This window comes from Anomaloglossus baeobatrachus, unplaced genomic scaffold (genome assembly GCF_048569485.1).
Source record: "Anomaloglossus baeobatrachus isolate aAnoBae1 unplaced genomic scaffold, aAnoBae1.hap1 Scaffold_3959, whole genome shotgun sequence".
In the NCBI taxonomy this organism is placed as follows: Eukaryota; Metazoa; Chordata; class Amphibia; order Anura; family Aromobatidae; genus Anomaloglossus; species Anomaloglossus baeobatrachus.
Genome location: NW_027443297.1, coordinates 10,491 through 36,356, shown reverse-complemented (window position 1 = coordinate 36,356; position 25,866 = coordinate 10,491). Strand labels below are relative to the sequence as shown.

General features: G+C 50.3%; 1 protein-coding gene across 1 annotated transcript in view; it reads left to right on the top strand.

The window, feature by feature from the left end:
* LOC142276283 (ephrin-A3-like) overlaps window positions 1-21,235 on the top strand; it is a 29,448-nt gene extending 8,213 nt beyond the window's left edge. The window contains exons 2-5 of the mRNA XM_075332602.1: window positions 14,280-14,569; window positions 15,270-15,335; window positions 15,434-15,511; window positions 21,105-21,235. Coding sequence (XP_075188717.1) covers window positions 14,280-14,569; window positions 15,270-15,335; window positions 15,434-15,511; window positions 21,105-21,226 — 556 coding nt within the window. The 3' untranslated portion in view covers window positions 21,227-21,235. The remainder of the gene's footprint in view (window positions 1-14,279; window positions 14,570-15,269; window positions 15,336-15,433; window positions 15,512-21,104) is intronic.
* The last annotated feature ends 4,631 nt before the right edge of the window (window positions 21,236-25,866 follow it).

Sequence of the window (25,866 nt, the reverse complement as noted above, 5' to 3'; positions counted from 1 at the left end):
TTACAGGTGTATATGGGGGTGCAGTGATGTATATTACAGGTGTATATGGGGGTGTAGTGATGTATATTACAGGTGTATATAGGGGTGTAGTGATGTATATTACAGGTATATATGGGGGTGCAGTGATGTATATTACAGGTGTAAATGGGGGTGTAGTGATGTATATTACAGGTGTATATGGGGGTGAAGTGATGTATATTACAGGTGTATATGGGGGTGCAGTGATGTATATTACAGGTGTATATGGGGGTGCAGTGATGTATATTACAGGTGTATATGGGGGTGAAGTGATGTATATTACAGGTGTATATGGGGGTGAAGTGATGTATATTACAGGTGTATATGGGGGTGAAGTGATGTATATTACAGGTGTATATGGGGGTGAAGTGATGTATATTACAGGTGCATATGGGGGTGAAGTGATGTATATTACAGGTGTATATGGGGGTGAAGTGATGTATATTACAGGTGTATATGGGGGTGAAGTGATGTATATTACAGGTGTATATGGGGGTGAAGTGATGTATATTACATGTGTATATGGGGGTGCAGTGATGTATATTACAGGTGTATATGGGGGTGAAGTGATGTATATTACAGGTGTATATGGGGGTGAAGTGATGTATATTACAGGTGTATATGGGGGTGTAGTGATGTATATTACAGGTGTATATGGGGGTGCAGTGATGTATATTACAGGTGTATATGGGGGTGAAGTGATGTATATTACAGGTGTATATGGGGGTGAAGTGATGTATATTACAGGTATATATGGGTGAAGTGATGTATATTACAGGTGTATATGGGGGTGAAGTGATGTATATTACAGGTATATATGGGTGAAGTGATGTATATTACAGGTGTATATGGGGGTGAAGTGATGTATATTACAGGTATATATGGGTGAAGTGATGTATATTACAGGTGTATATGGGGGTGAAGTGATGTATATTACAGGTATATATGGGTGAAGTGATGTATATTACAGGTGTATATAGGGGTGCAGTGATGTATATTACAGGTGTATATGGGGGTGCAGTGATGTATATTACAGGTGTATATAGGGGTGCAGTGATGTATATTACAGGTGTATATGGGGGTGAAGTGATGTATATTACAGGTATATATGGGTGAAGTGATGTATATTACAGGTGTATATGGGGGTGAAGTGATGTATATTACAGGTATATATGGGTGAAGTGATGTATATTACAGGTGTATATGGGGGTGTAGTGATGTATATTACAGGTATATATGGGGGTGTAGTGATGTATATTACAGGTGTATATGTGGGTGTAGTGATGTATATTACAGGTGTATATGGGGGTGCAGTGATGTATATTACAGGTGTATATGGGGGTGCAGTGATGTATATTACAGGTGTATATGGGGGTGAAGTGATGTATATTACAGGTGTATATAGGGGTGTAGTGATGTATATTACAGGTGTATATAGGGGTGCAGTGATGTATATTACAGGTGTATATGGGGGTGCAGTGATGTATATTACAGGTGTATATGGGGGTGCAGTGATGTATATTACAGGTGTATATAGGGGTGCAGTGATGTATATTACAGGTGTATATGGGGGTGCAGTGATGTATATTACAGGTATATATGGGGGTGTAGTGATGTATATTACAGGTGTATATGTGGGTGTAGTGATGTATATTACAGGTGTATATGGGGGTGTAGTGATGTAGTATATGGGGATTGTTTGTGTATATATGTATATAGCGTGTGCGTGTGTGTATGTATGTGTGCGTGCGTGCAGAGAGATAAGCCCGTAACTGTGAGTGGTACTGGAGTTACATCGGGTACCACGTGCTCTCTCCCCGCCCCCTGCAGCGCCATACCGCCATTACAGGGCCTGATTGCGTTTCTCTGGTACCTGTTTGCATACATGTGACAGGTACCGGAGAAAACACGAGTCTGTGAAATAAAAAGATTTTCCATATTTACCTGCTTTCTTCAGCTCTGCTGCCTCCAGCTCCTGACCACCACTCATTCATTGATTATTCACCGCACTCAGGACCTGGAAGCCGGAGCATCGCGATGACAGCACCGGGCACAGCACCGTTGAGGACATCACCGCAGGGACAGGTGAGTATTCTGCAAGCACAGTGACCTCCAGGAGGTCATCAGAGTTTCCAATGAACTTTGATGACCATCCTGCGACACCCACGCTACAGCTTCATGGGTTCATCAGAGTTCATTGGGAACTGTGACGAGTCCCCGAGATGCTCCGGCTTCCAGGTTCTCAACATACACACACACACCTGTATACTCACCCAGCGATGCGGTCCCCAGCGCTGTCCCTGCTTCCAGCTGCTCACTGCAGTGAATATTCAGTGAGTATAATTACCAGCGATAAGGAGCGGGAGGCAGCAGAGCCAGAGACAGCAGCGCTGGAGAGAGGTAAATATAGAAAATCTTTTTATTAAAAAGACCCATGTTTTCTCTGGTATTTGTCACACTGATGTCACACAGATCACATCAGTGTGCGATCCGTGTGACACCCGTGCTGCCAGAGAAATAAAGGACATGTGTGCGTGCAGGGCCACGAGGGGTCACACAGTCCGTAACTTACTGTTTGTATATGAAGGGATAGTATATATGCTATATACAGTATTGGGTAAAACTGAGTTAATTATATTAGTCCGGCCCTCTAAAACCATCCCAATTTCTCATGCGGCCCCATGGGAAAATTAATTGCCCACCCCTGATCCAAGCTATCAAAGGTTCATTTGGCCTTTGTGAAAAATGATGATGAAGCTGACTGCAATCCTGTACCATATTCCTGTTCTGTTTACCTGTAGCTGTTTCTACAACTTGTCTATGGTATATAGGATGAACTTTTATTGGGTGAAGAGGAGGATCACTTTCCTTCTCCCCACTGACATGTTCATCCTTCTGGTCTGGATCGGGGACGTTTTCAGAATCAGATGAGTTCCATGCGTCACCATTCCACTCATCTGAGTTCCCCTCTGTCCCTGCTCTGGCTATGGCCAAAGCTCCTTCCCTTCTATTCTCCTTCCCTCTCTTCTTTCTGTATTTATACTGCTCTATACATACAGCAGACTTGTCTGCATCATGCTGATATCCATCACACTTGTGCACTGACCACTTATTCTGACACTGTGCTGTGACCAATGCAGTCTGGACCTCACACAACTGCCTCTCTAATTCCTGAGCTTTTGTTACCATACGTATCTTTTCCTGATGCTGTTTTCTATATGCAGACAACAGGATCCATCCACGCCTACCAACAGCGCCCAATTCATTACCTTTCTCCACTTTCACTTTCTGCAAGCATTCAACCACATCTACAGGTTCAGCATTTTTCAAACATTTGTCCCATGGTTCACTCAAACCAACACTATGCGACCACTTGGTTGCCAAAATATCATAGGGACTCTGTTCCCAACCTGGAATCTCAATGCATTCACTCACAACCACTTTTTTCTTAAAAAGAGGCATATTTTACGCAATATCACACTAACAAAAATACTCAAAGCCTTCTGCGTATACCCTGCTCGCAGCACCAAATGTTTTGCTAATATTTTTAACACTAAGGTTCAGATACGGCTTTAAAGAAGGCAAATAAGTAATTTTATTATAAAGGTTAATGTGAAATACAAACTTAAAGGAAAAGTATGATATTACGTACACTTTTGTATATTGAACATACAAAGGCTAAGTACAGTTAAATATACTTACATCACCAAGGAGCTTTGGACATCATCTGTCTGGAGGTCAGAGAAGCAGGACATAGACAGAGAACTCCTGGACATCACTGCCCGGACGTCTCACGGAGGCAGCAAACACGAGCTTATGTCTGTGCTATACTTCAGCTGATCTTATAGAGGCTTGAACAATATTACAAGCCTTAAAGTTAATGTGTTGTAGTCTTATTGAACCATGCCCTTTGATGGCCAGTCATTGGGCATAGATGAATCAGAGGTACACCACACATCAGACAATGGGGTAATAAACCCACAGACATTCAAATCTCCCAAGAATACACATCAGGTATTTGAGATAGGTAAATGGATATATTGTCTGTCTGTGTATATAGCAAACACATAAAACATCAGATTGTGAACTAAATAGATGAGAGTTTCTATTTCAATGGATAGCAAACACACAAAACCATCAGATATTTGATGTAAGTAAATCATAAGGTTTCTGTTACAATGGTATATTGTCTGTCTGTATATTCAAGACAAACACACAGAAATCCTTAAGTATATACAAGATTTTGTAACCATGTACACTTTGTCTGTCTGATTAATCAATATGTTATAGTTTAACATAATGTATAGACTCAAAAAATAGCCATTTTTATATTTGCAATACACGACCCTATGCAGGTTGCCCTCTGCTCTGCCCCTATGCAGGTTGCCCTCTGCTCTGCCCCTATGCAGGTTGCCCTCTGCTCCGCCCCTATGCAGGTTGCCCTCTGCTCCGCCCCTATGCAGGTTGCCCTCTGCTCCGCCCCTATGCAGGTTGCCCTCTGCTCCGCCCCTATGCAGGTTGCCCTCTGCTCCGCACCTATGCAGGTTGCCCTCTGCTCCGCCCCTATGCAGGTTGCCCTCTGCTCCGCCCCTATGCAGGTTGCCCTCTGCTCCGCCCCTATGCAGGTTGCCTCTGCTCCGCCCCTATGCAGGTTGCCCTCTCCTCCGCCCCTATGCAGGTTGCCCTCTGCTCCGCCCCTATGCAGGTTGCCCTCTGCTCCGCCCCTATGCAGGTTGCCCTCTGCTCCGCCCCTATGCAGGTTGCCCTCTGCTCCGCCCCTATGCAGGTTGCCCTCTGCTCCGCCCCTATGCAGGTTGCCCTCTGCTCCGCCCCTATGCAGGTTGCCCTCTGCTCCGCCCCTATGCAGGTTGCCCTCTGCTCCGCCCCTATGCAGGTTGCCCTCTGCTCCGCCCCTATGCAGGTTGCCCTCTGCTCCGCCCCTATGCAGGTTGCCCTCTGCTCCGCCCCTATGCAGGTTGCCCTCTGCTCCTCCCCTATGCAGGTTGCCCTCTCCTCCGCCCCTATGCAGGTTGCCCTCTGCTCCGCCCTTATGCAGGTTGCCCTCTGCTCCGCCCCTATGCAGGTTGCCCTCTGCTCCGCCCCTATGCAGGTTGCCCTCTGCTCCGCCCCTATGCAGGTTGCCCTCTGCTCCGCACCTATGCAGGTTGCCCTCTGCTCCGCCCCTATGCAGGTTGCCCTCTGCTCCGCCCCTATGCAGGTTGCCCTCTGCTCCGCCCCTATGCAGGTTGCCCTCTGCTCCGCCCCTATGCAGGTTGCCCTCTCCTCCGCCCCTATGCAGGTTGCCCTCTCCTCCGCCCCTATACAGGTTGCCCTCTCCTCCGCCCCTATGCAGATTGCCCTCTGCTCCGCCCCTATGCAGGTTGCCCTCTGCTCCGCCCCTATGCAGGTTGTCCTTTCCTCGGGCCCCGCACGCTTCCCCCTCCTCTCCTTTCTGCTTCTCCCGCACGGATCCTCCACTGCCCTGCACAGCTCCCCTTCTCCACTGTATAAATCCCCCTCTCTCCTTTGCCCCTGTATAGATTCCTCTTCGTCGCTGCCCCATATAGCTCCCCCTCCTTCGTCTCCTCCACCCTCATAAAGATCCCTCGTCCTCTCCAGCGGCCCGTAGAGATACCCCTCCTATCCTCCTCTTCCTCGTACATATCCCTGTACTCTCCTCCTCCTCCTCCTCTTTGTATATATCCCCATCTCCTCCTCCATCTCAATTTCCAGCGCTGTGTGGGGGCTAATGATGGGGTTGTGGGGGTGTATTAGGGCAAGATCGCTGCGTGGGGGTGTATTGGGGCATGAGTGCTGTGTGGGGGCTGATGGGGGGGTGGGGGTGTATTAGGGCAGGAGCGCTGTGTGGGGCTGATGGGGGGTGGGGGTGTATTAGGGCAGGAGCGCTGTGTGGGGCTGATGGGGGGTGGTGGTGTATTAGGGCAGGAGCGCTGTGTGGGGGCTGATGATGGGGGTGGGGGTGTATTAGGGCAGGAGCGCTGTGTGGGGGCTGATGATTGGGGTGGGGGTGTATTAGGGCAGGAGCGCTGTGTGGGGGCTAATGATGGGGTTGTGGGGGTGTATTAGGGCAAGATCGCTGCGTGGGGGTGTATTGGGGCATGAGTGCTGTGTGGGGGCTGATGGGGGGGTGGGGGTGTATTAGGGCAGGAGCGCTGTGTGGGGGCTGATGATGGGGGGGTGGGGGTGTATTAGGGCAAGAGCGCTGTGTGGGGGCTAATGATGGGGTTGTGGGGGTGTATTAGGGCAAGATCGCTGCGTGGGGGTGTATTGGGGCATGAGTGATGTGTGGGGGCTGATGGGGGGGTGGGGGTGTATTAGGGCAGGAGCGCTGTGTGGGGCTGATGGGGGTGTATTAGGGCAGGAGCGCTGTGTGGGGCTGATGGGGGGTGGGGGTGTATTAGGGCAGGAGCGCTGTGTGGGGGCTGATGATGGGGGTGGGGGTGTATTAGGGCAGGAGCGCTGTGTGGGGGCTGATGATTGGGGTGGGGGTGTATTAGGGCAGGAGCGCTGTGTGGGGGCTGATGATGGGAGTGGTGGTATATGTCGCGCTCCCCGTGTCCCAGCACCACTCCTTACCCACTGAGCCGGTCCCTGCATCGCACCACCGCTCCGTACCCACTGATCCAGTATCGCCATCGCACCACCGCTCCTTGCTCACTGATCCAGTCCACGTGTCCACTGGTCATGGCTGCCGCTCCCGCTCTTGCTCCCCTGAGTCCTGTTCCTGGTCTCAGGAGTCTGACTCTGAGTCTTAGCCTCATGGTTCTGTATAGGACCAGGCCGCGCCCACTCTCTTGGTCTTATGGGCCCAGCACACCTGAAGCAGGAAATGACATAGGGCTGTGCTGGGTATATAAGACTTGCCTTTCCATGTGGGCGGGGCCTGATCAACGTGTCTTGTAGCATAGTCTTATGAGCTAGGTGCTCAGGTCCTCTGGTGCCGTGTCCTGCTGACTTCGTGTCTTTGCTCCCTGGTACCTGTGCCTGTTTACTTTACTGTCCTAAAGAACTCTGTGACTCTGGTGACCTGCTTATACTTGTCCCTGCCACGCCGGTGCTCCGGCTGCCGTGCACCCTGCCCTCCGGTGGGGTGCAAGGTCCAGTGGATCCACCCCCTGGGCCTACAAGCCTTCCCGGCCCTGACAGTTTGATCAGGCCATGGATCCCGCTGGAGCACAAACATCAGAGCTGGCTGAGCTGCGCCAGGAGCTGGCACAACAGCGTGAAACCCTGAACCGGATGCTGAAATTCCTGGCGTCCGTGGACCATCGGTTATATACGCTGCAGACCGCCGCCTCGTCTGAGTCCACGCAGCAACCAGTCTCCAGGTCCGAACCAGTTTCCTCCACGGCCTCGCAACTGCTCCTCGCTGCTCCGCCTCGCTATGCAGGGGATCCCAAGTCCTGCCGCGGTTTCCTGAACCAGTGCTCCCTGCACTTCCAGTTGCTCCCGCACTTGTTTGCCTCAGACCAGGCCAAGGTGGCGTTCCTGATGTCACACCTGGAAGGCGAAGCCCTGGCCTGGATTAACCCCCTGTGGGAAAATGAGGACCCGATGATCACCGACATCCAGGAGTTCCTGCGAGCCTTCAGGGGCACCTTCTACGAACCCGGACGAACTACCGCAGTGACCTCTACGCTCCTCCGGCTACGCCAAGGGACCCAAACAGTCGGCCAATACGCCATCCAGTTCCGCACGCTCGCTTCGGAGCTGGGCTGGAACAATGAGGCCTTAACAGCGGCCTTTTGGGAGGGTCTCTCGGGTCGTATTAAAGACGAACTAGCCGGCCGTGATGTTCCACGCACCCTGGATGCTTTGATTTCCCTGGCCACCCGGATTGACCTCCGCTTTCAGGAGCGTACCAAAGAAAGAGTCCGGGAGAAGCGACCACCTTGCCATGCCTTGCCCCCGCAGAGACCTACCGCTCCCTCGTCCCTGCCTTTCCGTGACTTATCGCCAGAACCCATGCAAGTGGACCGTCTGACCCAAGCCAAGCAACGCCGTGCAGAACGGCTCGCCCGGGGCCTGTGCTTCTATTGCGGAGACGGTTCACATATGCTCCGTTCTTGCCCGGAGAAACCAAGTAGACCCCAGGTCCAAGGGCTGGTGGGAACCGCCATCCTTGCCACCGAAATCCCTTTGGTTCCAGTTAAACAGACTGTCCGGGTGACGACAGAGGGGACCCGGTTTTCAGCTGAGGCCCACATCGATTCCGGGGCAGCAGGCAACTTTATTCACCAGGCCACGGTAGACAAATACCAGGTCCCTGTCACCCCGCTGAAGAAGCCTCTCTGGTTCGCCTCAGTGGACGGAAAACCGCTCTACAAACCTGTCCGGTTTACCACCGAACCCGTGAACCTCCAGGTTGGCGCTTCGCATACCGAGACTATAGCCTTCTATGTCATCCCAAGAATGGCTCCTGAGCTCCTGCTGGGTCTGCCCTGGCTTCAACTCCATGACCCTGCCATTAGTTGGCGCTCTGGCGCTATTTCCCGCTGGGGACCCTTGTGTCATGACCACTGCCTACAGCCTGTTCCTCAGTCCCTGTCACCTGAACCGTTGGAACCACCGACCCCTGAAGAGGTGACGACGCAGTCCAGTGCCGTACCACAACTCCTGTCACTTGTGCCTGTGGTGCCACCGGAACCAGAGGAGACGACGCACTCCAGCGTCGTTCCACCGTCCCTGACAATTGAGACTTTGATGCCACCGGCTACCGAGGATGAGACACTGTCCTGTACCCAGTCCGACACGCCCGATCCGGCCGTCCGAGACTCCAGTCCTGTTTCTGACGGTCCTCCCCTTTCCATTGCCTCCCTTGCCGCTGACATGGGTTCCCCGATACGGGACATAGTGGCCATGAAAACAGTCCGGGGTAAGCAGTCCTTCCTGGTCGATTGGGTGGATTGCGGTCCTGAGGCCCGGTCCTGGTTGTCCCGGAAGTACGTTGCTGCCCCTCTTCGGCGCGCCTACATGTCCCGGCCGCGGGGAGGGGGGCTTCAGGGGGGGGGTACTGTCACGCTCCCCGTGTCCCAGCACCACTCCTTACCCACTGAGACGGTCCCTGCATCGCACCACCGCTCCTCCAGTATCGCCATCGCACCACCGCTCCTTGCTCACTGATCCAGTCCACGTGTCCACTGGTCATGGCTGCCGCTCCCGCTCTTGCTCCCCTGAGTCCTGTTCCTGGTCTCAGGAGTCTGACTCTGAGTCTTAGCCTCATGGTTCTGTATAGGACCAGGCTGCGCCCACTCTCCTGGTCTTATGGGCCCAGCACACCTGAAGCAGGAAATGACATAGGGCTGTGCTGAGTATATAAGACTTTCCTTTCCATGTGGGCGGGGCCTGATCAACGTGTCTTGTAGCATAGTCTTATGAGCTAGGTGCTCAGGTCCTCTGGTGCCGTGTCCTGCTGACTTCGTGTCTTTGCTCTCTGGTACCTGTGCCTGTTTACTTTACTGTCCTAAAGAACTCTGTGACTCTGGTGACCTGCTTATACTTGTCCCTGCCATGCCGGTGCTCCGGCTGCCGTGTACCCTGCCCTCCGGTGGGGTGCAAGGTCCAGTGGATCCACCCCCTGGGCCTACAAGCCTTCCCGGCCCTGACAGTATATTAGGGCAGGAGCGCCGTGTGGGGGCTAATGATGGGGGTGGGGGTATATTAGGGCAGGAGCGCCCTGTGGAGGCTGATGATGGGGGATGGTGGTGTATTAGGGCAGGAGCGCCCTGTGGGGGCTGATGATGGGGGTGTATTAGGGCAGGAGCGCTGTGTGGGGGCTGATGATGGGGGTGGTGTATTAGGGCAGGAGACACGTCTCTCACCCATCGGTCTTTACCTTGATACACCTGAAGGGGACGCCTTAGTAAATGATCTTATCTCGTCCATCAACCAGGTGTTGGATCTCTCTCCCCCGCCTCCTCCTGTAGAGGAGTCGGCGTCTCAGCAGGAGAAACACTGACACGCGTTACCCCTTCCCATCTGAAGTCGTTAAGGGTTGGGCTCACTGTCCCAAAGTGGATCCTCCAGTCTCCAGATTGGCGGCTAGATCCGTGGTGTCAGTTGCAGATGGCTCATCCCTAAAGGATACCACTGACAGACAGATAGAGCTCCTGGTGAAGTCCATCTATGAGGCCACGGGCGCGTCTTTTGCCCCGGCCTTTGCAGCCGTGTGGGCACTCCAAGCTATCTCGGCTTGTCTGACTGAGATTAATGCTGTCACACGTAATTCTGCTCCGCAAGTTGCGTCTTTGACCTCTCAGGCGTCAGCTTTTTCGTCCTACGCCATGAACGCCGTCCTGGACTCTGCTAGCCGTACGGCTGTAGCATCCGCTAACTCTGTGGCAGTCCGCAGGGCCATGTGGCTGCGCGAATGGAAGGCAGACTCGGCTTCCAAGAGGTTCTTAACCGGTTTGCCGTTTTCTGGCGACCGTTTGTTTGGCGAACGATTGGATGAGATTATTAAGGAATCCAAAGGAAAGGATTCCTCCTTACCCCAGGCCAAACCTAAGAGACCTCAACAGAGAAAAATTCAATCGAGATTTCGGTCCTTTCGTCCCTCCGCCAAGTCCCAATCCTCTTCGTCCAACAGGCCGGAGAAAGGCCAGAGGAACTCCTATGCGTGGCGATCCAAGTCTCGTCCACAAAAGGCCGCAGGACGCACTGCCTCCAAGACTGCTTCCTCATGACTCTCGGCCTCCCCCGGCCGCATCCTCGGTCGGTGGCAGGCTCTCCCGCTTTGGCGACGCCTGGTGGCCACATGTTCAAGACCGATGGGTGAGAGACATTCTGTCTCATGGTTACAGGATAGAGTTCAGCTCTCGTCCTGCGGCTCGTTTCTTCAGAACCTCTCCGCCCCCCGCTCAGGCCGACGCACTTTTTCAGGCAGTGGCCGCTCTAAAGATGGAAGGAGTCGTGATCCCCGTTCCCCTTCAGGAACGTGGTCGCGGATTTTACTCCAACTTGTTCGTGGTGCCAAAAAAGGACGGGTCATTCCGTCCCGTTCTGGACCTCAAGCTACTCAACAGACATGTGAGAACCAGACGGTTCCGCATGGAATCTCTCCGCTCGGTCATCGCCTCGATGTCACAAGGAGACTTCCTAGCATCCATCGACATCAAGGATGCTTATCTCCATGTACCGATCGCACCCGAGCATCAACGTTTCCTGCGTTTCGCCATCGGGGACGAACACCTCCAGTTCGTGGCATTGCCTTTCGGCTTGGCGACAGCCCCACGGGTTTTCACAAAAGTCATGGCATCCGTTGTGGTGGTCCTGCATTCTCAGGGCCACTCGGTGATTCCCTACCTGGACGATCTCCTAGTCAGGGCCCCGTCTCGGGTGGCGTGTCAACAAAGTCTATCTGTCGCTCTGGCGACTCTCCAGCGGTTCGGGTGGATCATCAACTTCCCGAAATCCACGTTGACACCGACCCAATCACTGACGTACCTTGGGATGGAGTTTCATACCCAGCAAGCGTTAGTCAAGCATCCGAGCGACAAACAGCTTTCTTTGCAGGCAGGGGTGCAATCCCTTCTTCGGAGTCAGTTACACCCCTTAAGGCGCCTCATGCACTTCCTGGGGAAGATGGTGGCAGCTATAGAGGCAGTCCCGTTCGCGCAATTCCATCTTCGGCCACTCCAATGGGACATTCTCCGCAAATGGGACAAGAGTACGGCTTCCCTCGACAGAAACGTCTCTCTTTCCCTTGCAACCAAGACGTCACTTCAGTGGTGGCTCCTTCCCAATTCTCTGTCGCAGGGAAAATCCTTCCTACCCCCAACCTGGGCTGTGGTCACCACGGACGCGAGCCTGTCAGGTTGGGGAGCGGTTTTTCTCCACCACAGGGCTCAGGGAACCTGGACTCCGATAGAGTCATCCCTTCAGATCAATATTCTGGAGAGAAGGGCAGTGTATCTAGCCCTATTGGCTTTTCATCGGTGGCTGGAGGGCAGGCAGATCCGTATCCAGTCGGACAACGCCACTGCCGTCGCATACACCAACCACCAAGGCGGCACTTGCAGTCGTCAAGCCTTCCAGGAAGTCCGACGGATTCTGCAGTGGGTGGAAGCCACAGCCTCCACCATCTCCGCAGTTCACATCCCGGGCGTAGAAAACTGGGAAGCAGATTTTCTCAGTCGTCAGGGCATGGACGCGGGGGAATGGTCTCTACACCCAGACGTGTTTTGGGAGATCTGTCGCCGCTGGGGCACGCCGGACGTCGATCTCATGACGTCACGGCACAACAACAAAGTCCCGGCATTCATGGCACGGTCTCAGGATCACAGAGCTCTGGCGGCGGACGCATTAGTTCAGGATTGGTCGCAGTTTCGACTGCCTTATGTGTTTCCTCCTCTGGCGATGCTGCCCAGAGTACTACGCAAGATCAGGTCCGACTGCCGTCGCGCCATTCTCGTCGCTCCAGACTGGCCGAGGCGGTCGTGGTACCCGGATCTGTGGCATCTCACGGTGGGTCAACCGTGGGCGCTTCCAGACCGCCCAGACTTGCTGTCACAAGGCCCGTTTTTCCATCTGAATTCTGTGGCCCTCAACCTGACTGTGTGGCCATTGAGTCCTGGCTCCTAGCGTCTTCAGGGTTATCTCAGGATGTCATTGCCACCATGAGACAGGCCAGGAAGCCTACGTCCGCCAAGATCTATTATAGGTCTTGGCAAATCTTCCTATCCTGGTGCGCTACTAACGGTCTTCCTCCATGGCCGTTTGCCTTACCCACTTTTCTTTCATTCCTTCAATCCGGAATGGACAAGGGTTTGTCACTCGGCTCTCTCAAGGGCCAAGTATCGGCGCTCTCCGTGTTTTTTCAAAAGCGTCTAGCCAGGCTTCCGCAGGTTCGCACGTTCCTGCAGGGAGTTTGCCACATAGTCCCACCTTACAAGCGTCCGCTGGAACCCTGGGATCTTAACAGGGTGCTAACGGCTCTTCAGAAACCACCTTTCGAGCCGCTGCGGGATGTCTCTCTATCACGTCTTTCGCAGAAGGTGGCCTTCCTAGTGGCAGTCACATCACTTCGGAGAGTGTCTGAGCTAGCAGCGCTGTCATGCAAAGCCCCCTTCATGGTGTTTCACCAGGATAAGGTGGTCCTGCGTCCGGTCCCGGAATTTCTCCCTAAGGTGGTATCTCCTTTTCATCTCAATCAGGATATCTCCTTACCTTCATTTTGCCCTAATCCAATTCACCAGTGTGAAAAGGATTTGCACTCTTTGGATCTAGTGAGAGCACTCCGGCTCTACGTGTCTCGCACGGCGCCCCTGCGTCGTTCAGATGCGCTCTTTGTCCTTGTCGCTGGCCAGCGTAAGGGTTCGCAGGCTTCCAAGTCAACCTTGGCTCGGTGGATCAAGGAACCGATTCTCGAAGCCTACTGTTCTGCTGGGCTTCCGCTTCCTTCAGGGCTGAAAGCCCATTCTACCAGAGCCGTGGGTGCGTCCTGGGCTTTGCGGCACCGGGCTACGGCTCAGCAGGTGTGTCAGGCAGCTACGTGGTCTAGTCTGCACACTTTCACGATACACTATCAAGTGCATACCTATGCTTCGGCAGACGCCAGTCTAGGTAGGCGAGTCCTTCAGGCGGCGGTTGCCCACCTGTAAGAGGGGGCCGTTTTTTTCGGCTCTTTTTTATTGAGGTATTCTTTTACCCATCCAGGGACTGCTCTTGGACGTCCCAATTGTCTGGGTCTCCCAATGGAGCGACAAAGAAGAAGGGAATTTTGTTTACTTACCGTAAATTCCTTTTCTTCTAGCTCCTATTGGGAGACCCAGCACCCGCCCCTGTACCCTTCGGGCTGGTTGTTCTTTTGTGTACACATGTTGTTCATGTTGAATTGTTCTTTTGGTTCATGGTTTTCAGTTCTCCGAACATCCTTCGGATTGCATTTACCCTAGACCAATTTATAAGTTTTCTCCTTCCTGCTTTTGCACCAAAACTGAGGAGCCCGTGATCCACGGGAGGGTGTATAGGCAGAGGGGAGGGGTTACACTTTTTTAAAAGTGTAATACTTTGTGTGGCTTCCGGAGGCAGAAGCTATACACCGGACGGACACACGTGACCAGAGGCGGCCTGTCAGAAGCTTTTCAGCAGACTCTATCTGGCTTCTGGTGTAAAGATGGTGTGGTGTTTGGGGATCAGGATATCCCGGGGGTCGGCTCCTGCGGGGAGGCTAAAGGGGTCCCTGCTCTGCGGGGTGGCTCGGCTGATGGGACTAATGGCTTTTTTTTTTTTCGTTCCAGTTTGCGGCGCAATGACTACACGGTTCAGGTGAATGTTAACGACTACCTTGACATTTACTGCCCACATTATAACGATATGATGGCAGATCACCGGATGGAGCAGTATATCCTGTACATGGTGAATTATGAGGGCTACCACTCCTGCAACACCAGCCATGGCTTCAAGCGCTGGGAATGTAACCGGCCGCACTCCCCACACAGCCCCATCAAGTTCTCGGAGAAGTTTCAGCGGTACAGCGCCTTTTCTCTGGGGTACGAGTTCCACGCGGGACACAACTACTACTACATCTGTGAGTACCGGAGGGTAGAGCCGCATTGGGGCCATCAAGTACATTCAGCAAGCGCGCTGGAGATCTCAGTGTCCCAGGAACAGAACCAAGGCGTTACATTTTAGCCCAGTGGTGAGCCGCCTGCAGCCTCCGACAGGGGAGCGTCTTACCTTGTGTTTGTTAGATGGAGGATGTGTCATCTGACTCTGGGTTTGTGCACCATGTATTGCATGCCTGCACTGTCCTATAATACGGATGCCTGTATACAGCGGTGTAATAAGACTGGTGCATATCTCACCCTAGTGGTCAAAATATAGAATTGCACATGTGATCAGTGCAGTGGATGTTGCTCACTGGCACAGGAGGAGCCGCTGCCTCTGAGTCTGCGAGTGATCACTGTCATCCATCTACCCCAGAGAGAAGGCTCACACCGGATTGTGGGATCTGTCCGGCTGATGTATGGGCTCCTCGCACCCCAAATTCTGCCGGATGTAAGGGGGATGGCCTCACTCCCAAGTCACATGTGAGGGGGCACTAATCACAGCATGCAGGTGGAGGCTCCCGCTGCAGTCTTCTGTCGTCCGGTGGATGGACATCCCCGGTCCCCTTACAGGATCCCTCCTGCTGATACTCAGTTGAACCCTTCAGTTGTTCCTCCTGGTATTTTAGTCTTAATTTTTACATTGCACCCATTCTTATTGTTTTTTTTTTCTTTTTCCAGCAACACCAACCCACAACCACCGGCACTCGTGCCTGAAGATGAAAGTGTCCGTGTGCTGCGCAACCAGTAAGTGTTTAAAACCTGGGACCTGGGGGGATGGTGATTGCTTACTGTTGTCAGGACTACGTCAGGCGCGTGGTAATGGTGTTGTCCTTCCCCCGCAGCGGCTCATTCTGGAGAGAAGCACGCTCCCACCCTGCCCCAATTCACGATAGGACCAGAGGTGAAGATTGAAGACCTAGGTGATTCTGCTCACCAGGGCTGTGGAGTTGGAGTCGTGGAGTCGGAGCTAATTTTGATGGAGTCGGAGCCGGAGTCGGAGCTAATTTTGATGGAGCCGAAGTCGCAGCTCATTTTGATGTAGTCGGAGTCGGTATAAAATGAACCGGCTCCGACTCCTAGAATATATAATAAATTGGGCACAGTAGTGCAATGCAGAATGTGTTGAATATTTTTTCATAGGAATTTGGGAAAGTTATGAAATGTCCTATAAATGGCTGTTCTGTTCCTGATCTAAGGCTACATTCACACACAGCGTTTTTGCTGCGTTTTTTGAGGATACATTTGTCAGCTGCAAAAGCAGATCAGCTTTTTAAAAAACTGCATCACCTGAAAGGTTTTTGAGCTCATAAAAAAGCATTAGAAAAAGGCCACACAAGCTGACTGCTCATTCTTTGTGAGGATCCTCACAAAACGCTGTGTCTGAATGTCCTATCTTGTCACCCATTGCCTTTGCTGGATGCCCAGAGTCACTGCATTTCACTCAATTATTTTGCCATCAATATTCGATGTTTGTAAAGAAGAAAGAAATTGTTAGCAAGACACTGGCAGTAACAGATAGTAAAGCTCATCACAGCAGCCAGCTTCTCCAGGCCTTAGTGGAAAAAGTTCTGCAAGATTACCAACTCAAAAAAGAACAGGTTCTTGCTATTGTAAAGGACAATGGTTCAAACTTGATAAGTACAATTAAACTGATGAATGAGAGTAATGAACAACAGCTAGAAGAAAATTTAGGATTTAGTATGTGTGAGATGGAGCCACAGCGCTGCTCATGTAACGGAGGAACAAACAGATATTACAACAGAAGAACAGCAAAATGATACTTTAGGATTAGATGATCTTGTTGAAGCTGCTTCAAAACACTTTCCTATTCATCACATGCGCTGTGTTGTGCACACGCTGCAGCTGGCAATGAAAGAGTCTGCAAGACCGGGACCCCGGTTTCACACATCCGGCTTTTCACCGGTTTGGCGGATGCGGCGCACTCCAGTACAGTGTATACAGTACAGTGGCAGCGCGACAAACGCCGGTCACATGCTGTCATGTGACCCGGAAGTTGTGGTGTTGCCACTGTACTGTATCGTACTATACTGGCGTGCGCCGCATCCGCCAAACTGGTGAAAAGCCGGATGTGTGAAACTGGGCGGACATGCTGGAATTCTAATTGGAAAAGTGAGGAAGTTGGTTATTGCCGGCAGAACCCCTAAAATTGATTCCATCTTGAAGAAATGTGCTGGGAAAGGGGCAATTGTTGATCAAGCCACTCGGTGAGGCAGCACTTATTTAATGACTGAGCGATTGCTTGAACTAAAATCATTTCTTATAGATATGGTAAACCCTCAAGTAACCTTAAATGAAGGTCATTGGACACAGGTGGCTAAATTGAAGGAATTGCTTAATCACCCATTTACCGTGACTAAAAAATTACAAGCTGAGGATTGAACTCCTGGCATTTTCATATGGGAGTGGAAGAACTTGCTATTTTGCCTGTCCCAAAGAGGAGGTTTAATCGCAGATGGCATTTCTGCTTCAATGAAACGGAGAGATACACAGCTATTGGAAAATAAAATTCTTCTGACAGCTGTTTATGTGGACCCAAGTCTTCGTATACTGCTTGATGATCAACAGCTTACTAAAGGAAAAGAAGCTTTGAGTGAGGTAGCAGTTAGGATGAGCGGCTACAGGACTGCCAGGCGCAAGAGGACTTGGGTCCTGACAGTGCTACTGCTGCCATATCTTCATCCTCATCATAGTATCATAGTATCGTAGTTTTTAAGGTTGAAGGGAGACTCTAAGTCCATCTAGTTCAACCTGTAGCCTAACATGTTGATCCAGAGGAAGGCAAAAAAACCCCAATGTGGCAAACAAGTTCCAATGGGGAAAAAATTTCCTTCCTGACTCCACATCCGGCAATCAGACTAGTTCCCTGGATCAATACCCTGTCATAAAATCTAATATACATAACTGGTAATATTAAATTTTTCAAGAAAGGCGTCCAGGCTCTGCTTAAATGTTAGTAGTGAATCACTCATTACAACATCATGCGGCAGAGAGTTCCACAGTCTCACTGCTCGTACAGTAAAGAATCCTCGTCTGTGATTATGATTAAACCTTCTTTCCTCAAGACGTAGCGGATGCCCCCGTGTTCCAGTCGCAGGCCTAGGTGTAAAAAGATCTTTGGAAAGGTCTCTACTGTCCCCTCATATATTTATACATTGTGATTAGATCCCCTCTAAGCCTTCGTTTTTCCAAACTAAATAACCCCAAGTTTAATAACCTGTCTTGGTATTGCAGCCCACCCATTCCTCTAATAATCTTGGTCGCTCTTCTCTGCACCCTCTCCAGTTCAGCTATGTCCTTCTTATATATCGGTGACCAGAATTGTACACAGTATTCTAAGTGCGGTCGCACTAGTGACTTGTACAGAGGTAGAACTATATTTTTTTCATGAACACGTATACCTCTTTTAATACATCCCATTATTTTATTAGCCCTGGCAGCAGCTGCCTGACACTGTCCACTAAAGTGAAGTTTACCATCCACCCATACACCCAAGTCTTTTTCTGTGTCTGTTTTACCCAGTGTTCTACAATTAAGTACATAATCATAAATGTTATTTCCTCTACCCAAGTGCATGACCTTACATTTATCTACATTAAACTTCAATTGCCACTTCTCAGCCCAATCCTCCAATTTACATAAATCTCCCTGTAATATAAAATTATCCTCCTCTGTATTGATTACCCTGCAGAGTTTAGTATCATGTGCAAATATTGAAATTCTACTCCGCATGCCCCCAACAAGGTAATTTATAAATATGTTGAAAAGAAGCGGGCCCAATACTGACCCCTGTGGTACCCCACTATGAACTGAGACTCAGTCCAAGTACGTACCATTAATAACCACCCTTTGTTTCCTATCACTGAGCCAGTTTTTAACCCAGTTACACATATTTTCCCCTATCCCCATTATTCTCATTTTATGTACCAACCTTTTGTGTGGCACCGTATCAAAAGCTTTTGAAAAGTCCATATACACAACATCCACTGCATTTCCCTGGTCCAGGCTTGAACTTACCTCTTCATAGAAGCTGATCAAATTAGTTTGACAGGATCGATCCCTCATAAACCCATGTTGATACTCTGTCATAAGGTTATTTTTCTTGAGATACTCCAGTATAGCATCTCTCAAGAAACCCTCAAGGATTTTACCAACCGTAGAGGTTAAACTTACCGGCCTATAATTTCCCGGCTCAGTTTTTGTCCCCTTTTTGAATATTGGCACCACATTTGCTATGCGCCAGTCCTGCGGTACCGACCCTGTTATTAAGGAATCTGAGAAGATGAGGAGTTTAACTTTGAGAAGTATTTGGATGACATGAAGCAGCAAAGTGTTGCCGGAAGGAAAAAGATTTCCCTCCGTCTCCTATAGCAGCAGATTGGCCAGATTTCAGTAAAATGTTTCACTTGCTCTCAAAGAAATAGAAAAATTCAACCGTTCATCAAAACTGACTGTGCATGAGGCAATTCCTTTATACCCGGAAATTGTTAGAGATGTTGCCCATGTGGTTATTGCTTTGCCTCCAACCCATGTTACTGTAGAGAGGATGTTCTCTAGCCTTAATATTAGGTCAGATCAGGTCATCTGTGAAGGAGGATCTGATGGAGGCAATTCTATGTCTTACAACAAATTCATAGACTACACAAATGTTATTTACTATGTTTTTGTTGAAAACTGTTTTTTGCCACCTACATAGTGTTATATATATATATATATATATATAGATATATATATATATATATATATATCTATATATATATATATATATATAGATATATATAGATAATGCACTATGTAAGTGGCAAAAAACATTTTTCATCAAAAACATACTAAACATTTAGCATAATGCTCATATTTAAGTGAAAAATATATTGTAGTATAATGTGAACATCAGACATTTAATCATTTTTATGATACAATAATCAAGATATTTAGATAGAACATAAAATATATTTATTGTAATACAACTTTAGAACACAAACTAATAAATTGTAAATATGTAATATATATAATATATAATTATACAGTGTGTGTGTATATATATTACACAAGATATATATGTAGTCTACTGTATATTACATATTGTATTACATATTTACAATTTATTAGTTTTTTGTGTTCTAAAGTTGTATCCAATAAATATATTTTATGTTCTATTAAAATATCTTGATTATTGTATCATAAAAATTAAATGTCTGATGATCACATACACATGTTGATGTCCTACAATAAATTTTTCACCTAACTATAAGCAATATATGTAGGAGTCGGAGTGGTGGAGTCTGAGTCGGTGCAAGGGAAATTGAAGAGTCTGAGTCGAAGGTTTAGCTTACCGACTCCACAGCCCTGCTGCTCACTTGTGGTGCACTGTCTCCCCCTGCAGGATGGTTGACTCATAGCAGTTTCTCACACTTCCTCACATGCTGGTGTCCGGATCATATTCTACAGGAGGTGCCCATAGATGCAGATCGGTAGTTGATGACCCGCAGAGTGGTCTCGTGCCTCATCCATGACAGGCCATCACACCCATCAAATATGGTAGTCGGCAGGCACCTGCTACTTGTGCCCGATGTCGTCCCGAAAGATTCGGAAATTGCAGCCAAGTGTTTGACTGGATTAGTGATTGAGCTCTGACTACCCGGGACTAAGACACCAGCTTCATTGCTGCTGTTGGAACGTAGATTGGATTGTTCCTGGCCGGCCAGATCATCACACGAGCTGCTTCCCTTCATCGTGTTTAGCTGTTATTGCCGCCTGCACGACGGTGTCACAGGGCGACTCTGAGCTTAATGTTTTTGGGCTCCCGAAGACACTGCTGCTCCTGTCATAAATATAAACCTCCTTGGGTGTTGTGTAAGTAAACCCTTGTCTAATGTGCATCTTGTAGGCGGCCGCCATGTATATTGTGACCTACATACTGGACGGTCACCTCCATCTGCTGTCTCCTCTTGGCTTAAATGTACTTTTGTGTTCAAGGGACATGTTGTTCAGTCTCGCTAGTCCCCTCTGGTGTTTAAGTCCTCTGCAGACATCACATGGACGATCCCACTCGTCTACCTTCACTCTCCACCTTCCTACATCAATCACCTTTTTCACGCTCTACATCCCCTGACTGACCTCGGCCCATGCCCTCCGCCTACCTCTGACTATGACCTCGACCCCTACCCTCCACCCATATCTCGGACTGCAACCGGGGCCCTTGCCCTTTGCCCGCATCTTGGACTGGGACTCTGGCCCTTGCCCTTTGCCCGCATCTTGGACTGATACTCTGGTCCGTACCCTCTGGCCGCCTCTTGGACTGGGACTCTGGTCCGTGCCCTCTGCCCGCCTCTTGGACTGGGACTCTGGTCCGTGCCCTCTGCCCACCTCTTGGACTGGGACTCTGGTCCGTGCCCTCTGCCCGCCTCTTGGACTGCCACTTGAGCCCATTTCTGCTTTACTGTTGGACACCAGATCTTGCTTTCCTCCATTCACCTTTTCCCTCCTGTATTTCAGGTAACTTTAATCCAGAGATCCCCAAGTTGGAGAAGAGCATTAGTGGGACGAGCCCGAAGCGAGAACACTTACATTTGACGGTGGCCGTCTCTCTGCTCCTAATGACTCTCTTGGCGTCTTAGTTTTCTTGTTTCAGGCTCAACACCTCGGAGAAATGAATGCAATCTCCACATTCAGAACTCTGTAAGGACTGTGCAGGTTGGGGAGCGGCTGATGGGAGGAGGAGCAGCGTCCTTAGGCTATGTGCGCACACTGCGTCTTTTTGACGCTGCGTTTTTGTGCGTTTTTGGCCGCTAAAAACTCACAAAAACGCTGCGTTTTGCTGCGTTTTTGATCTCTGCGTTTTGCTGCGTTTTTTTATCAGTGAACAAAAAAAAAAGGTCTGATGTCATTTCCTTCTTCAATGTGTTCTTCATTCTCCACTAGTGTATGCAGAAGAGCAGACAGCTGCAGAACTACAAGGCTCAGCATGCTCCATCCAGGACTGAATGCTTGAGGGATTGAGGGAGAGTCAGGGGGAGCAGACCTACAAGGCTCAGCATCCTCCATCCAATAGTGTATGCAGGAGAGCAGACAGCAGCTGTCGAACTACAAGGCTCAGCATCCTCCTTCCAGGACTGTATGCAGGATTTCTTTGCCCCCCCAAACAAAAAAAATGACGTGGGCTTCGCCATATTTTTGTATGCTAGCCGGGTACAGCAGGCAGGTACGGGCTGCCCCCAACCCCCAGCTGCCTATTTGTACCTGGCTGGGAACCAAAAATATAGGGAAGCCCTTTTTTTTAAATTATTTCATGAATTTCATGAAATAATTTTTTAAAAAAATGACGTGAGCTTCGTCCAATTTTTGAGTCCAGCCGGGTACAACTAGGCAGCTGGGGATTGGAATCCACAGTGCAGGGTGCCCATGCTTTCTGGGCACCCCCGCTGTGAATTGCAGTCCCGCAGCCACCCCATAAAATGGCGCTTTCATAGAAGCGCCATCTTCTGGCGCTGTATCCAACTCTTCCAGCTGCCCTGAAGCCGGGTGGCTAGCTAGGTAATAATGGAGTTAGGGCTAGCTGTATATTATCAGCTAGCCCTAAGCCCGAAATTCATGGTGTCACGCCAATATTAGACATGGCCACCATGAATTTCTAGTAAAGATAAAAAAAACCACAACACAGAAAAATATTTTTATTAGAAATAAAACACAACACAATTAGTGACTCCATCTTTATTGAAATAAAGAACCCCCCTCCGCAGTAATCCTGGGACAGGGTCCCGCGCTGTCCAATCCGGATCCAATATCATCTGATCGGTTTGCTGGAAGGCAAAGCGATCAGATGATGTGTCAGGATCAAGTGCCTGAATCACATCACACATCAGCTGATTCTATAAAAGCCGATTATACAATCAGCTGATGCATCGGTGCAAAAAAAAATAATACTCACTTATGTCCTGATTACCGGCAGCTCCTGCAGTGATGGGGCGGGAGTCTGATCCCGTCCGATCGCTGCAGCAGCTGCCGGTAATCAGGGATGAAGTCTCCTGACGCATCCGCTGATACCGGCCGGGCGCCCGCGTCACCGCGATACTTACGATCAGCTGATGCGTCAGGTGACTGCATCAGGTGATCCATCGCCAGGTCCTGCATCCATCGGAGGTTTCCCGGCCGTCTGCACACAGCCGGAGCGGGGCTGGCGATACCGTGAGAGGAGCTGGGAGCGGGCATGGCACCGGGAAGCTGCAGACAGGTGAGTATAACTTTTTTTTTTTTTTTTCTACTTTTAACTTTTGTTTTCGCAGCCGCTTCCACCTCCTGCCCGAACATGGCGCCGCACGGCAGCATACATGCACAGGACGGGACGTGGAAGTGGCGGTGACGGTACCGAGAGGATTCACGCTTCTGCATTTACTGACAGAAGGAATCCTCTTCCTGTACATGTCACTTTACTACCCACCTCCTGCGTTTATAGCTGCGTTTTTGGTCTTAGAAACGCACCAAAACGCAGCTATTTGCGTTTCTCATTGCGTCTTTCAACATCCCATTGAACTCAATGGATGAAAAGCGCAGTGAAAAACGCGGGAATAATTGACATGCTGCGTTTTTGTGGCACCACAAAAACGCAGCTGAAAAAAAACAGATGTGTGCGGACAGCAAAAATGAAAACTCATAGACTTTGCTGGGGAAGCCAAGTCATGCAGTTTTCTGAGCAAAAACGCACCCGAAAAACGCGCAAAAACGCCGCGAAAAACGCACTGTGCGCACATAATTTTAATGTCATTTATTTTTATTTTTTTTTTAACAAAAATCTTTTTTTTTTTTATTAAGGGTACTTTCACACTTGCGTTTATTTCCTTCCGTTACAATCCGCCCTTTTGGAAAACAGCGGAATCCGTTAACGGATTCCGCTGTTTCCCATAGACTTGTATAGGTGACGGATTGTACCAAAAGGACCTGCGTTGCTTCCGCTGGGCGACGCTCCGTTGCTTCCGCCCAGCGGGAGGAACGCAACATGTAACTTTGTTTTAAGCAGCGGAATCCTCTGGATTTCACTGCGCATGCTCTTTTTTTTTTTTTTTTAAATCAAACTTTATTTTGGCTCGCGGTGGCCGAACGTTCAGCTGAGCGCCCGGCCATCGGCAAGCGACAGCGCTCAGCTGAGCGACCGGCCGCCAGCATGCCCGGCCGCCGGCAAGTCACAGCGCTCAGCTGAGCGCCCGCCCGCCGGCATGCCCGGGCGCCGGCGAGTGACAGCGCTCAGCTGAGCGCCCGCCCGCCGGCATGCCCGGGCGCCGGCAAGTGACAGTGCTCAGCTGATCACCCGGCGGTCGGCTGCAGGGAGCGATCAGCTGATCACCCGGCGGCCGGCTACTGGGAGCGATCAGCTGATCACCCGGCGGCCGGCAAGTGACAGCGCTCAGCTGATCACCGGCGGTCGGCTGCAGGGAGCGATCAGCTGATCACCCGGCGGCCGGCTACTGGGAGCGATCAGCTGATCACCCGGCGGCCGGCTGCAGATCAGCTGATCGTTCACAATAGTCTGCCGCTGGTAAAACTGTAAAAAAAAAAAAAAAAATCAAAACGAATTGCGTTGTTTTGCAGCATCCGTTGCATCCGCTGTGCCACTATATGCAACACATCCGTTGCATCCGTTACACAACGCAATGCAACGGATACCGTTCAACGCAAGTGTGAAACTAGCCTTAGACTGAACCTGCGGCACTAAAATCACAACCCTGACACTAGTGGACACTATCGAGGTCTTGTGATTTCTTGAATAATATCATTGAGCAGACAGGACCAAGGAGCTGCTGCCTAGAGCTTGTGATCCACTGGGCCCTGCTCTGCCCCGGCCCACAACATACAACTGGCGGCCACACCTATGGGCTGTTATTACTTGAGTGCCTATGCCCGTTAGGTTCCTGCGAGGATAGGATGCACGCCGAGTGCAGGACCTTGGGGTGACAACAGACCATCGTTTTAGTGAGCCTTACAATCCCCTGAATTGTTTTTTTCCATTCCTCCTGGACATGTTGCACTTTGGTTCTTTTCTGGATGTCCTTGTGATATCTTGCCCAGATTACCGCCAGCCTCATGGATTTTCCTGGCCAAGTGCATTGAGCACAGTAGCAGAACCCTTTACCAAATGTTTGGCTCTAAAGCTGGTGTCACACTAAACGACAGCGACAACGACGTCGCTGTTACATCACCATTTTCGGTGACGTAACAGCGACCTTGTAAGTCGCTGTTATGATCGCTGCTTAGCTGTCAAACACAGCAGAAGCAGCGATCATAAGGTCGCTGTGCTACATGTTCAGAGAGCAGGGAGCCGCGCTTAGCGCTGGCTCCTTGCTCTCCTGCAGCACACATCGGGTTAATTAACCCGATGTGTGCTGCAGCTACATGTCACAGTTCAGAGAGCAGGGAGCCGCGCTTAGCGCTGGCTCCTTGCTCTCCTGCAGCACACATCGGGTTAATTAACCCGATGTGTGCTGCAGCTACATGTCACAGTGCAGAGAGCAGGGAGCCGCGCGCACTGCTTAGCGCTGGCTCCTTGCTCTCCTTGCTACAGTATACATCGGGTTAATTACCCGATGCATACTGCAGCCACATGTCACAGTGCAGGAGCCGGCGCTGGCAGCAAGAGCGGAGGCTGGTAACCAGCATAAACATCGGGTAACCAGGGAAAGGTCTTCCCTTGGTTACCCGATGTTTACGCTGGTTACAGCTTACCGCAGCTGCCAGTGCCGGCTCCTGATCGCTTCATTTCGTCGCTCTCTCGCTGTCACACACAGCGATGTGTGTGTCACAGCGGGAGAGTGACGACCAAAAAATGAAGCTGGACATTCAGCAACGACCGGCGACCTCACAGCAGGGGCCAGGTCGTTGCTGGATGTCACACACAGCGACAGCGACGGGACGTCGCTGCAACGTCACAGAAAATGGTGACGTAGCAGCGACGTCGTTGTCGTCGTCGTTATGTGTGACACCAGCTTAACACTTTCTGGTGCCATATTGTGTACTTTTCCTTCCCAAGGTCCTCAGACACCTTATATCAATAAGCCAACCTGATTCAATGGATGATAAAACTGCAAAACACCGGAAGAGGTGGAAGTACCAGACCTGCAGTGATGGCCACTGTTCCTTCTGGATGTCCAGGCTCAGAATTAGGATTAGCTGCCAGGCTTCTGTGGGTCCAGGACTAGCAATGGACAGTCATTAAACCAATGTTCCCTATGTGAGATGTAGCAGAGCCTGGACGCAGCAGACAGACCGC